The sequence below is a fragment of the Podarcis muralis genome, chromosome 6 (assembly GCF_964188315.1).
Source record: "Podarcis muralis chromosome 6, rPodMur119.hap1.1, whole genome shotgun sequence".
Classification (NCBI taxonomy): Eukaryota; Metazoa; Chordata; class Lepidosauria; order Squamata; family Lacertidae; genus Podarcis; species Podarcis muralis.
Window position 1 is genome coordinate 71,005,921 of NC_135660.1, and position 13,644 is coordinate 71,019,564.

The 13,644-nt window shown below is 43.3% G+C and overlaps 1 protein-coding gene across 1 annotated transcript; it reads right to left on the minus strand.

Moving 5' to 3' along the window:
* Positions 1 to 967: 967 nt before the first annotated feature.
* Positions 968 to 11,330, minus strand: KIFBP (kinesin family binding protein). The gene is made up of 7 exons (XM_028729449.2): positions 10,854 to 11,330; positions 8,848 to 8,946; positions 6,265 to 6,344; positions 6,001 to 6,184; positions 5,340 to 5,424; positions 3,797 to 3,906; positions 968 to 2,385 (listed from the first exon to the last, which is right to left on the minus strand). The coding sequence occupies exons 1-7, from the start codon at positions 11,238 to 11,240 to the stop codon at positions 1,507 to 1,509; spliced, it is 1,824 nt and encodes a 607-aa protein (XP_028585282.2). The 5' UTR covers positions 11,241 to 11,330; the 3' UTR covers positions 968 to 1,506.
* Between the last annotated feature and the right edge of the window lie 2,314 nt (positions 11,331 to 13,644).

Consider the following 13,644-nt stretch of genomic DNA (forward strand, 5'->3'; position numbering starts at 1 on the left):
GAGTCCCATGGACTGCAAGATGATAAAACACATCCATTCTGAAGGAAATCAGCCACCTCATGAGAAGAGAAGACTTCCTGGAAAAGACCCTGATGTTGGGAAAGATGGAGGGCACAAGGAGAAGGGGACGACAGAGGACGAGATGGTTGGATAGTGTTCTAGAAGCTACCAGCATGAGTTTGACCAAACTGCGGGAGGCAGTGGAAGACAGGAATGCCTTGCGTGCTCTGGTCCATGGGGTCACGAAGAGTCGGACACAACTAAACGACTAAACAACAACAAAGTCTGGAAAATGGCAAGTATGTGGGTGGGAGAGAACATGACAGAAGTGTTTAAAGGTATGCATGGTTTAGAGAAAGCGGGTAAGAAAACGTTTTTCTCCCTCTCTCATAACACTAGAATTCATGGGTGTCCAATGGAGCTCCATGTTGGAAGATTCAGGACAGACAAAATAAAGTACTCCTTCACATAAGAGGCATAGGCAAATTCATGGAGTGGCGGCTGCTAGCCATGATGCTTAGATTCTAACTTCACTGCTGGAGGCAGTATGCCTCTGAATACCAGTTTCTGGGCATCACAAGCGGAAGAATGCCGTTGTATTCATGTCTTACATGGTAGTTTCCCATAGGTATCTGACTGGCCACTGTGAGAATAGGATGGTGGGCATTTCTTAATTTTCACCTCTCCCTTTCAAAAACCACTATTAATAAGAGAATATGCCATTGAACATAGATGTGAGCTGCCAGAGAATTTTTGCTTTTATTGTCTTTAAATGTTCAACTCTAGTCCTTACAGATGGGAATATGAACTTCAGTTGCAGGACGGGACTAACAAGAGTCCTGGCCTATGGTTTGGTAATAGCTGGAATGTATTTAAGACTCAGGCTGTAACTTGTGGAGAAAAACTGGAACAGGTTTCTACTGCCAAACAGGTCACAACACACACACAAAATGACGGCAAGAGAATGTGCAATCAGGCATGTTTGTTTATTGATCCTATTTAACAGGATTCAAAAGGAGGACAGCTAACATATACAAAAATAAATATGACGCCATTAAATTAGAGATATGTTAAGGTTTTTTCCAGGGACTGTTAATGAGGAAAATAAATTCCACCTACCTAAGTCTCTATTTTGTGGGGATGGATTGGGCTGTAAATACAATGTACTCAAAAAGTTCCCTTTTGGAAGAAACAGTTGGGAGAGCAGCACTACAGTTGGAAACTGGACCACGTAGTGGAAGGAGAAAAATAAGGCAGGAAGGTGCGCATGTCAGTACGGAGCAAGCAATACAGAGCACCAGTTGACCATTCACTGTATACTTAATATTGAAGTGTGGGAGAATTACTACACTTGACAGTTTTCCATTTTATACGGGTTCTATGCTGCCTGTCACAGTGGGAGCACACAACAGATGTCGGATGACTACAAGGCAACTGCCATAAGGGAAACTGCCTATTTGGACAGCGATTGTGTTAATATTGCACATTTCCACGGGAGGAAGGAGTTTAAGTGAAAGTAGAAAGCTTGGCTCTTAGCCTTTCCATTCTTGTTGGGAGAAGCCCAACCATCTCTCTACTGAGCTCTAGCTCAGTTTCAATGGCCTGGACGGCATCTGTGTGCTTCTCGCAGTAGTCTACCAAAAACGAATAATATTCCAAGGAAGTCTGCATGTTCTCCAACTGTTTCTTGCCATCCGAAGTAATAAGCTTGCCATAAAGGCGGGCAATATGGAACTTGGCCACCATTGCAGGGCGCAGGACATCCTCCTCTAGGGTCTCGGGGAAAATCTTATCAGGGCTCCTCAATGAATCCAAAAAGAGTTCATAGTATTTCATGGACATCTGAGCAAGAGAATTTATTTTCTTTATTGTGTGGGAGTCAAGTTCCTCTAGCTTATTTCCAATGGCCACTTTTAAATCCATCATCTCGTAATAGGTGTCAGCTAATTCAAACTGAAGCTGCCTACTGAGCAGAAGGTAATATTGAGGGTTTAAGCCAGCATATATGGGCTCCAGCATATCTATCCTGCGCTTGTGCATCTTGCAACGCCTCTCATAATCTTCTTCAAAGAATGCCAGCACCTTGAACAAGGCACTGTGATCCTGAAGAATTTCAATGTGGTCAGTGACATACCCATCTACCTGAAAGAAATCTTTTGCTTCATTGACATAATTCTGACCCACTAAGAAGACTTCTCTAGCTTCTTTGAAGTCTAGTGGAAACACACAGCTCACTTTTTCTTCCATGGCCAAAATAGAGTCACACAGATCACTAGTTCCAAACAGAACAGCCTTCTTCCTGTCCTCTTCCTTCTCATCCTCCTCTTTCTTCTGCTGGGCTTTAAGCTCCGACTGCCTGTCTGGATCCAGCTCCCCAATGTTGTCCTAAAACAAGAACGCACAGTGTGAAATACTTCGCCACGAGATGTCAAAAAACTAGATACCGCCAATTTGATAAATTAATCACGTTCACAGTAGCAACTTCTGTTACTCCTATGTTTGCATGACAGAAAAATACATGTTTTGGATTTCTAGAAATTATTTAGTACTGCCATATATGATTCTTATTTATTTTGATAATTCAATGGAAACACAAGCTGAGCTTATAGCAGCAACTTAGTGGAGGAGGCATTTTAAAGAGTTTTCAACAATTCTCCAAGCAGTAACTCTTGAGATATTTTCCCTGACTTATTTCAAAGCAAGTGGTTGTCATTCTTGAAATTTTTGTTAAACCACTCCCAATATATCTGACATCTTGTAGGGTTCTCTTTTTCCTTTCCTATCCATTGTTAGTACTACAGTGGAACCTCGGGTTGCGGATGTAATCCGTAATGGAGGCACATCCGCAACCCGCAGCGTTCGCATCCTGAAGCACTGTGTCTGTGCTGGCGCGATTTGGCGCTCCTCCACATGCGTGAGCGGCGAAACCTGGAAGTCACCCGTTCCAGTACTTCCGGGTTTCCCGCGGTCCGCAACCCAAAAACATGTAATCTGAAGCAGCTGTAACATGAGGTATGACTGTACTGTGTTATCAGACAGTAGGAACTGCTTTCCCAAATTGAAAATCTCAACAGCTTATGTATGCTGCTAATATTTTACTGTTATCTTAATGGTGTTTTGTGATTCATAATGATATTTTCTTATTTATTTTTTAAATTGCTTTGGGGTCACTTGGGACAAAAAGCAGTATATAAGCACCACAACAATTTAAGGAAGGAAAACCTAACAAGGCGGTGGAAATTACACAGCTGATTTTTTAATAGATGAGATGCTGACATCTTCACAGCCACTGGGACACATGGGAATACCTGCCTGCTTGCCTATCTCAGCTGCTAAATATCCACTCTGACAGGACAATAATAGGCAAGTAGAAAATTACCGAAGAAGTCGAAGTGGAAAACTGTAAACACAGAGTATGCACCAATGGCAGACTAATTTAACAAAGAAAACTCTGCTTTCTTGATTAGGTAATGTATCTAGCTCCTACTGAAACCATTTGGATGCTATCAGTAAAACATCAAGGCCCATGATGAAATCAAGATGATATGGTCAAAACTGGCAAACACAAGATTAAGTGTTCTACTGCCCAAGCAGAATATTGCTTGAAGGTTTAAAAATTAAGCAGAGATTCCAGCACTCAACTGATTTTGGTTCCTATCTCTGTACACACAGCAACCTTGTGACTTACATTTACTATACCCTCGAGTCTCAGCACCACTAGCAGTTGTTGCGACTACTGTGTTTAGTTACTCCCGCAAATGTTAAAAAGGTTATTTGCACTCCGTTTCTTGATTACCTCGAGCAATTTCCTGGCTCCCTGCAACAAGTTCAAGCAGTACTTAATCCAACACCTTGCAATTTCAGCTCTTCTCTGTCGAAGGTCTTGCTGATCTTGTTCTGTTTCATCTGGTTTAAAATATTACAATATTCATTAGGCTAGTTGACAGTTAGATTTTGAAAAGCCATCTCGGGGGGGGGGGGGGGGATAAGTTAGCCACTTAAAATTACCTGAAGGACTACACAGAATTTAAGTAACTAATACTACTGGAATCTATTAAATGGCTATAAGGAGGAAGGTTTAACTTTTGGTCATAATATTTTCTAATCCTGAAGCTTTTCTGTAACGGGGATCAAACAGCTTCAAGATACTTCTACTGGAAATGGAGGGAGACATTTAATTTCTATTCAGGAAAACAGGGGGTAAAGAACATCTTAGAACACAGTTTTCATAACATTGTTAAAATACCGGTAGTTTAAGCATTTCTAGCATTAACAGTCCTAAAAAGTAAAAAATGAACCAGCGAGGTATACTACCAATACAACTTATAGCAGGTTATAGGCAGCTGCAAAAATATAAGAAGTGGGACACCGTGACTGTCGATAATACATGTGAAAAGGATATAAGGGTCTTAGTAAACAAGCTTAACAGGAGTCAACAGTGTGATGCAGCAGTAAAAAAAGCTAATGCTATTCTAGGCTGCATCAATAGAAGTCTAGTGTTCCTTTCAAGGGAAGTCTGTTCTTCCCTGGGCAAACCACACCTGGGGTACTGTGTCCACTTCTGGGCACCACAATTTAAGAAGGATATTGACAAGCTGGAACATCTGCAGAGGAAGGCAGCCAAGATTATCAAGGTTCTGAAAACCAGGCTTTATGAGGAATGGTTGAGGGAATTGGGTATGTTTAACCACATAAAGAAGAGATTTAGAGATATGATAGCCATCTTCAATATCTAAAGGGCTGTAACATGGAAGATGGAGCAAGCTTGTTTTCTTCTACTGTGGAGGGCAGGACCCGAACCATTGGATTCAAGTTACAAGAAAGAAGATTCTGACTAAACATCAGGAAGGACTTTCTGAGAGTAAGAGCTGTTTGACAGTGGAAGGGACTCCCACAAGAGGTGGTGGACTCTGCTTCCTTATAGGTTTTTAAGGACAGGGTGGATGGCCATCTGTCATGCATGATCTAGTTGAGATTCTTGCATTGCAGGAGGCTGGACTAGGTGAGTCTTGGGGTCCCTTTCAACTCTACAATTCTATGAACAGAGGAAAACTGTACATCTTCTCTCCCTCTCTAAAGTTGAAATATCGAAAGCTATTTCCTCGGCACCTCCACTATGTTCCAAGTCTGCACCGTTAAGTTTCAAAGCTGTACAACCCCAATAGAGAAGTGTAGCCTTGCTGAAGGGCACCTCTTCACCCTCTCACTTTGCAACCTCTGCCTCCAGTCCCACAAAATCAATGTAGCACTGAAACTGACAGCAAGCAGAGAATTCAACATTTTTGCTAACCCATATAACTCAAAGCCACTACAGTGAGGATTAAAATGAGATGACTTACTGTCCTCTGCAGATGGCACCTGTCCAGCTTGGCCAAAGATGACACTGGCAGCTGCTAAACAATGCCTGGACTCCATGAAACATTGCTGTAAGGAGAAGACATAGTGGTGTTTGTTCCTGGCACGCAGTAAGATATTTTTCTCTTAATATTTAAGAATGAAATAATTCAGTTGCCCAATTGTTTGCCCAAATGCGTGATCTTTGAAGGATCTGGGGATATAATCTGGCAACTCTGTATAGTAAGAAAGCTGAGGATAAACACGTAAAGGTCTTCTAAGGAGTCTCCCCACCCTTACATACACACTCATATCATAACAAATTTGAGGAATAAATTTCTCTAAGGCACTTCTCCTGAAACATGACCTTTTTCTTATTCATGTTTTTGGCTGCGAGTTTGACATCTGTAAATGCCAACAAAGCTAGGAAAGAACATTGACTTACAAAATGAATGAGGCAAGTTAGTCATGACTTTCAGTCCCATGGATTTCAAAGGGAACTTAAGTGCACTTAACTTAGTGTGGAAGATGATGCAACCCAATGCCTGCCAATAAGACTCATACCACAAATAACAATAGCTTTTTGAAAGCTGGTCAAATAGCAACTCTGACATTGGTAGCACCTTAACAAATTAGGTACACTGAAGAAAACATTGAAGTGACTACCTTTGTGAGATAATACTGAGACAAAGTAGCTGCATTGAGAGCCCATTCTACTGGATAGTAGCCACTATATTCAAGCTGCCGTTTAAGGGTGGTATGGCAATACTGTGCAGCCTTCTCAATCATCTCCAGGTGCTGGTAGACTTGGGCCAGATAATATAACGTATGAGTATAGACTTTCTCAAATCTGGGGAAACAGAGGGTTTAGATTTAATTTTAAGACAGAAACACCCCTTCCAATCTCTGACTTTACAATTCAACTTATACCTTTTTGATCTTTCTTGGTCAGTAAGTTTCTCTTCTTCATCCATAAAATGTTCACTGGAATCAAGCGGAGGATTCCCATTCTGCAAAACATAACATATACGAACTTAATACATACATACAGTGGATTTGTGCTCTCTACAGGCTGCACTTTGGTACTGCAGAGAATATTAAGTTAAGATGCATCCAGAAATATGTTCCTATTGCACAAAACATCTAAGTATCAGGACATCCAACCAGAAGACCTATCTCTTTCTTAATCATGCATCTCTAACTGCACATTATTCTAAAAACCTGTTCTATTCTCTTGAACAGTTACTTCTCCTGAACTCTGCAGCACTGACAGGAAGAATGTGATGCATTTAAACAAGAGTTTCAGTAAATGTAACAATATAGAAAAAAAGAAAGTAAGTTTACCCCAATGAACAAACCAGAAACTCTGGAAGAATATGCTTTCAGAAATTTTTGCTTTATGTGCTACTCAATGCACTCAAGACAAAAGTGGTTGCAACTAGATACAAGACATCATACAGAGGTAAAAACAACACAAGAGAAATATATCCCTGAATGAACAGCATATTTAATATTGAGATCCAGTTATTAGTTCAAACTCTTGAACAACTCTAGAGCACAAAGTTAGCCCCAGTTTTGAGTTACCCCCAGCTCTACGCCAATTAAAATGGGGCTAACAGAGATAGAGGAGTTTGCAAAATCAGGGAGAGGGCAGCAACTGGCCCCCAAATACCCCTTTTAATGTTTCACCACATTTCTACCTTTAATAAGTGACTTTGAGGGCATAATTGCTGAAAAGCAAGATAATTTTTTTAATAACAATAAATAAGACCCATATGTATAGTTAACAAATCCAACAAAAGGTTTCTGGAAATATGTTCTGAATACATATCAGGTTCCTCTAGCTCCATTTCATTTTAGGTCTTTCTGGAGCTGCAAAACCTTCCATCGTTATAGGTGTGATTAACAAGTCTGGACTCCCAGATTTCTTTTGCCACCACTACCCAACTACTACCTCACCTCTTCAGCTGGGTGAACTATAAGTGCTTTCAAGTGAAACTCAGACAAGGGCAGCTGCCTACAGTCACCTTTATCTATCTCACTGTCACTGAGTTGCAGCATTCAACCTGTCAATTCATCCATCGTTTTGTTGCCCTATGTCTGCATGTGTAGCATAAACCACTGGCCAAGCACAGAGGGACAGCTGCTCCTTGCACTGTCAAAGTATCTGGTTAAATAACAGGTTCAGAATTAAGAAGCTTTATTAAGATCAGGGACAGAGAAAAATGGGGGAGGGGAGAGACAGTCTCATAAGAAAATAAAAGCAGCTTCCTCTCTAAATAACCTATGACATACAATATCACAATGGTATCTTAAATGCACTTGCAAGGGGGAAAGGTCACCCACCATATTTGGAAGAAGGCAAGAATTCTTATTTTCAACCAAGTAAAACTGAGGGAAATGAGTTGACAGGGCATGAGACATTAACCTCAAATCAAGGATGATCAAGTGGGACTGGGCACACCTCCCAAGGAAGGATTTTGACACTAGGGAGATGGCAGGTTTAGCATGAACATAAACTAGCACACAGGAAGTTGAGCCACTGGTACCTAGATTCAACAATCCAGGAAGAACACTCTAAATGTGACAGGTAGGTTGTTAAGAAACAGAGGAACTACACTGGATTAAACAAGAAGGCAGGCATGCTCTTCTCAGGCCTTTCTCCAAAGCATCATCATATCTAGTCAAAAGCAAATTCAGCAAAATAAGACAAGAGCGTAAATATGAAACAAGTGAAATATTTTCAGCATCACTTTTTAGAATTTGCCAAAGTGCAGCACTCCACTGGTTTCATAGAAGCCATGTCGGAGAATGAACAAACACTGGAAATGCAGAAAGGCAGTGCAGTGCATAAATAGCGCCCCCGAGGGTATAACAAAGGCTCCATTGTGCTAATGCTATGGCACAGCAGAGTCAACAACTTAGAAGGCTGCTTGTTATGCATAAGGAGTTTAGCTTGTTATAAGTCCTCCTGATATACAGAAAAGCTCTTTTTTAGAAAACTAATTCTGCACTGCATTTTAGCCATACAGCAATAAGTCAAAGTGTTTTTAGAATATTCCAGTTATTATAACTAATAATGGAAGTGTCCCTAAGCTGTTTTATAGATGCTTTATGTGGTTACAGATGAAAGCACAGCTGCAATTGTGAGTTGACACTGATTTCTAGTCCGCTGTTTGCACAGAACACTCTGCATAAATGCCAACCATTTTGAAGCTATCTAAAAATGATATCTGAACAGTAGATATATTTTTTCACTTAGTACTATAATTATTTTTCAGAATTCAGGCATTCAAACTCCTGACAACACGTATATTGTATCAAAATGTCTCATTTTATAACATGAGAAAACAGGCCTCTCAACTTGCAAAGCTCAGTAATAATTACCAATCCAGAAAGCCTGTTTATTATTTAATGATTGCAACTCATTGATATTAGAACTTGCAATTTTGATTACGCCTTGAGGTGCCACCACATTACAGAAACATAAGATGTGCTCATACAACACATTACCTCTTTCATGTACTGATTATATAAAGCCTCTGCAGATTCCAAGTAAGTCTGAGCTGTTTTAATGTTATCTCTTTCTGACCACAGGATGCCCAGGTTATTCTACAAAAGAAGAGGGAAATTGAAACATTTTTTTGTAAAGCTATGAATGGCCCAAATCCACCATCAATGAATAGGGAAGAGGGCTCACCCCCTTACATATTATACAAGAACCAGACTTATACTATACTTATTCCGCCTTAAAGACACATACTGGGGAGCCAGGCCAAGGATGTGCAGCACATTACTTCAATATAAGCTATCCTTTCCAGTGCCTAATATTTATTTCTTGAATTTTGTATCCTGACATTCCTCCTAAAGGAGCCCAGGATGGGAAACATGCAAGCAATAAAACAATTAGTATGAACATGCAAGAAACAGAAGAAGCTTCAAGCTAGTCCAAAAGATTACAATTCTAAAACTCAAATCATGTTATTATTGGTCACTGGGAGCCACAGTGGTCTAATTCTAACACCATTGTAGTTTGCGAACAAAAGCCATCTGGACTAAATGTCATCATTCCTTCCTTGCTACTGCAGCCATGTGCACCCCATACATTTAAACCACATGCCTTTCCCCAAATAATTCTGGGAATTGTAGTTTACCTCTCACAGAACTACCATTCCTAGCACCCTTAACAAATTACTGTTGGAAGAATTTTTTGGGGAAGCCTTAAAAATGCTGTGTACACACAGCCTGCTACTGGCACACAAATTATTTTGATCCGCAGACTCTCTTGAGTGGAGTTACTCAGCTCTCAAACTGCAATAGTAAATAATCACTGTAAGCACATGAACAGCAAATTTGTTTTTCATTTCTTGAAGTAACAGTGTTACTGCCTTGCAAACCAATATTCCAGAGGATGGTCTGCCATCACCACCAGCTCAATCCTCCCTTAATACTTTGCACCGCAGCACTGCATTTCTCCAATTTGACACATGCCACCCCCTTGCACTAAAACAAGAAGAATAGACACATGGCTGCAGCAGCAACAGAACACAGAAAGCCTTCTGGATTTCCAACTCTGATATGCAGTTTCAACAATACTTCTATAGAATGGGTAACAGTTCAAAGGTTATTCTTACAAAAAGGCAAAACAATGAGAAGAGGGGGGAGGAAACAACTTCATTCATTGATGGATTTAAAAAGTGTGGACAGTTAATGTTTGTTATGTAACATTCCACACATCTTTTGGGGGCATCATCCAATACTTGAACAAGAGTTCCAAAGTGCCAAATCAAATAACTTGGATCTTGAGATCCTGCGAGTTAAGTTACTGGCAAAAATCTCTGCTCAAAGGAGAGAAGGAAAGAATATTTTTTGCTGATTTTCCCTTTCCTTCCCCCCTTCTAATATGGAGGAACACCGGAAGTGTGGGAAGAGGTGAAGGAGGATGAGAGAATCAGCAACCGTTGCCTGCTCTCTTCCGCTAGCCATTAGATCCGACTTTGGATCCAAGCCAACACATTATTCATCTTAGATGCCTATTATGCATCGACTAGATTTCATAATGAGGAGAGATGCCGCAGAATCGATTAGGCTAACAAAACTAAAAACTCAGCCATTTCCGTAAGGAAAATTGCACAGGTCAGGACAGCTCATTCTCCCCAGTTGATTTCTGGCTTCCAAATGATGCCATCCCCCAGGACAAACGGTGACTGCCCAGGCCCAAGAAAACCTTTGTTGTTAAGACGGGTGGGCGATGAATGTACACACTGCGCCACGTGCCCGGGCTGATGTTTAAATGCCCCGGCAAGTATGCGGCGCTCTTGAGGTTTAGGAACCTGCATTTTCCCAAACAGCGCGAGCGACGCAAAGAGATTTGACGCGCGTGTGCTGGGGGGGGGGGGGGCACACGTTCATGCACCGTTTCTTATCCACCGCTCCTCGCAGTTGTGGGTCTGAGCCCCCTTTTGGGTGAGCTATTGCGGGGGGGAGGCGACCGACGACCCCTTCCTTCCTTGCCCCACCTGGGCCTGGATGTAGAGGGAGACGCACTCCCGGGAGAGGCGGTGAGGCTCCAGCAGCTGCGCGCACTTCACCAGGTGCTCCTCGCCGGCCGAGTACTCCTGCGTGTCGGTGTGATTCACCCCGAGCTCGTACTCCACGGCGGCCAGCGCCACGGCGCGCTGCCGCTCCCGCTCGTCGGCCCTGGCCGCGCCTCCGCCGGCGCCTCCCGGGCTGCCTTCCGCCTCCTCGGAGCCCAGCTGCTGCTTGATGCCTTCCAGCAGCTCCCGGGCGCTGTACTTGGAGCGGTACGGCTCCGTCTCCGGGTCTTTCTTGGACTCCACGTAGGAGAGGTTGACGGCGCTGCGGAACTTCTCGCACAGCGAGGCCCACTCGGCGGGGGTCGCCATCTTCCCACTGAACGGGCTGCTGCGCTTTACTCGCTCGTCTTTCGCCTCCTCCGCTCGCTCTCTCTCTCCCGATCAGTTGGCTTTATGCCCGCCCAGAACCCTCCCGAAGGGTAGTCCGCATGCGCGTCAACCTCGTCCCCTCAGTTAAAATGGAGGCGCGGGGAGCGGGTGACGTCACAGGCGGCCGAGGGACGGAGGAGAAGCGAGCAGAGGCCGCGGTGGGCGCCAAGGGCCGCGCGCGCGAAAAGCACGCGGCTGCAGAGGAAATTGGGCTCAAGCGTAGTTTTGTGATTATCTCCGTGAGGGGGAATAGGGGTCTCCCAGTAACTCCTGGCACCCTACAAGCTATCGCTTTCGAAGGATAATTGTGGGGGGTGGGGAGCCACGACTGTTGTTTAAAGGCTCCTTAAGGGGTGTCACGACACTGTCGTCTTTGGTTGAGTACTGGATCTAAAGATGATTTTTCATAGCCCAGAGATTTACAGTGGCTCCTAACTTGGAACACAAAACCCTCAAGAAGAGGGGAGGGGACCCAGGAGAATCCCCATGGTTTAATATTTAAATATAAAATGTTTATCAGACTGGTCAATAAACTTGGGAAGGATTTTCCCCCCACACTCGAATGTTGTGATTTTGCAATATTTTGTTGCTTTATTTACTGATCAATGGCACTTCCCTTCTTATACTCTGTATGATGCATTTTCATGCTTTTAGAGGGCTTTGGGCAAAAAACCAGTACATAGTAGTAGTAGTAGTATAGTAATAATAATAATAATAATAATAATAATGTATTAATGTGTATTGTTATTTTATTACCTACCCTTCACCAGCAGGTCCCAAAATGGGTTACAACAGTCTAAAACCAAACATCAAAACATTAAAAGCCACCCACACCCAGTGTGGCTGGGGAAACCCAGCCAGATGGGCAGGGTATAAATAATAAATTATTATATTATTAAAAAAATATGTGCAGCTAATAGCTTGTTCTGGAGTTTAGTGATATAAACTTGCCCTTTGTGGGCTGTTGGGTGAACCAAGGCTACAATTTTCAATGCTATTTCAGATTCACAGGGTTGTGATAATGGGATTGGCTGAGTGGGTGGGGTGGGTGGGTTGCATTGCATTGCACTGCAGCCTACCTCTCCCACTCTCAACACTAGGTGTCCACCACAGCTTGTGCTGCTTACCAAACCCACCTACAACCGTGACCCACAACAACCCTTCCCCTCACCAACCCCACACACCTATCCATTAGACCAGGAGTGAGGAACCTGTTTGGCTCCAACCCTGTGGGCCTCCTTTGACATATGGGCAGGGCAACCCACCACATGACATAATTGCAATGTCACATAACTGAAATGTGATTGTCCCACTAACACATCCTGATCTGAAATATCAGACGGAGATTCCCAAGCCTGCCCCAGGCCGATAGCTTCAATGTTCTTCAGTCCATCCTCCTGCTCCCCACCCCATGTCAAGAGGTACAAAACAGTGCCAAGGCACACCAACCCCACCTCTTCCCCACAAAGCTCCCACTTCCCTCCAGGCCTCACCAAGACTCCCACACCACTGAGCTGAGACCTTTTGCAAGCAGAAGACAACGGCTCAGGTGAGCTGTGGAAGGACACTCATGATAGGACAGCTCCCTGGCAACCGTACTGCTCTCCTGTCACTTCCCACCTCTTTGCCTTCTGCCACCAAAGCTGAAACAGCATAGTGGGTAAAGTGGGCAGCGGAGCAGGACAGCTGATGAGCAGCTGCCCTGGCTAGTTGTAACTTTCTCCAAAGCTTGCCTGGACCACCCACTGCCACCTCCCTCCAAGGCTACTACAATGGCCTGGCAGCTCTCAGAAAGCTGTAGGTTGTGGTGCCATCTGTCAGCAGCCAAGCAAAGTGATCATGATTATGGCCTTAAGAGTAATGTAGAAGATTGGGGTTGAGCACCACTGCATTTAGTACAGCTGGCTCCTGATCCTACACCACCATCCACTCACATTAACTAGCACAAAGGGATGGCATAGCAGCCCTTGGGTTGGATCCGGACTTTGCATTCTGCAAACACAATGGCTCCTTTTGTCCACAGCTTTTTGATTGAGTGGTGAAATCCTGCTAGTGGAATGGGGGAGAGGAGAGAAGGAGGCAACATTTGTCAAATTCCCCACTCCCTGTGCAGTCCCCTAGAGCCACATATTGTTCCAGAGGATCCTCTAACCCCCCCCCCCCCGAGCAATTTTTTTTTCAGGGGGAATTAAGCAAACTCTGGACCCAAGTCCTTATTGCAAAATTACCTAGTAACATTCAAAACTAGAACGATTCACTCCCGTTTCCCTACCCCAACAAGTGAGTTATGTGGCCAGAATTGTATGAATGAGACAAATCTAAGAAAGCAATAAAAAGCACAAAG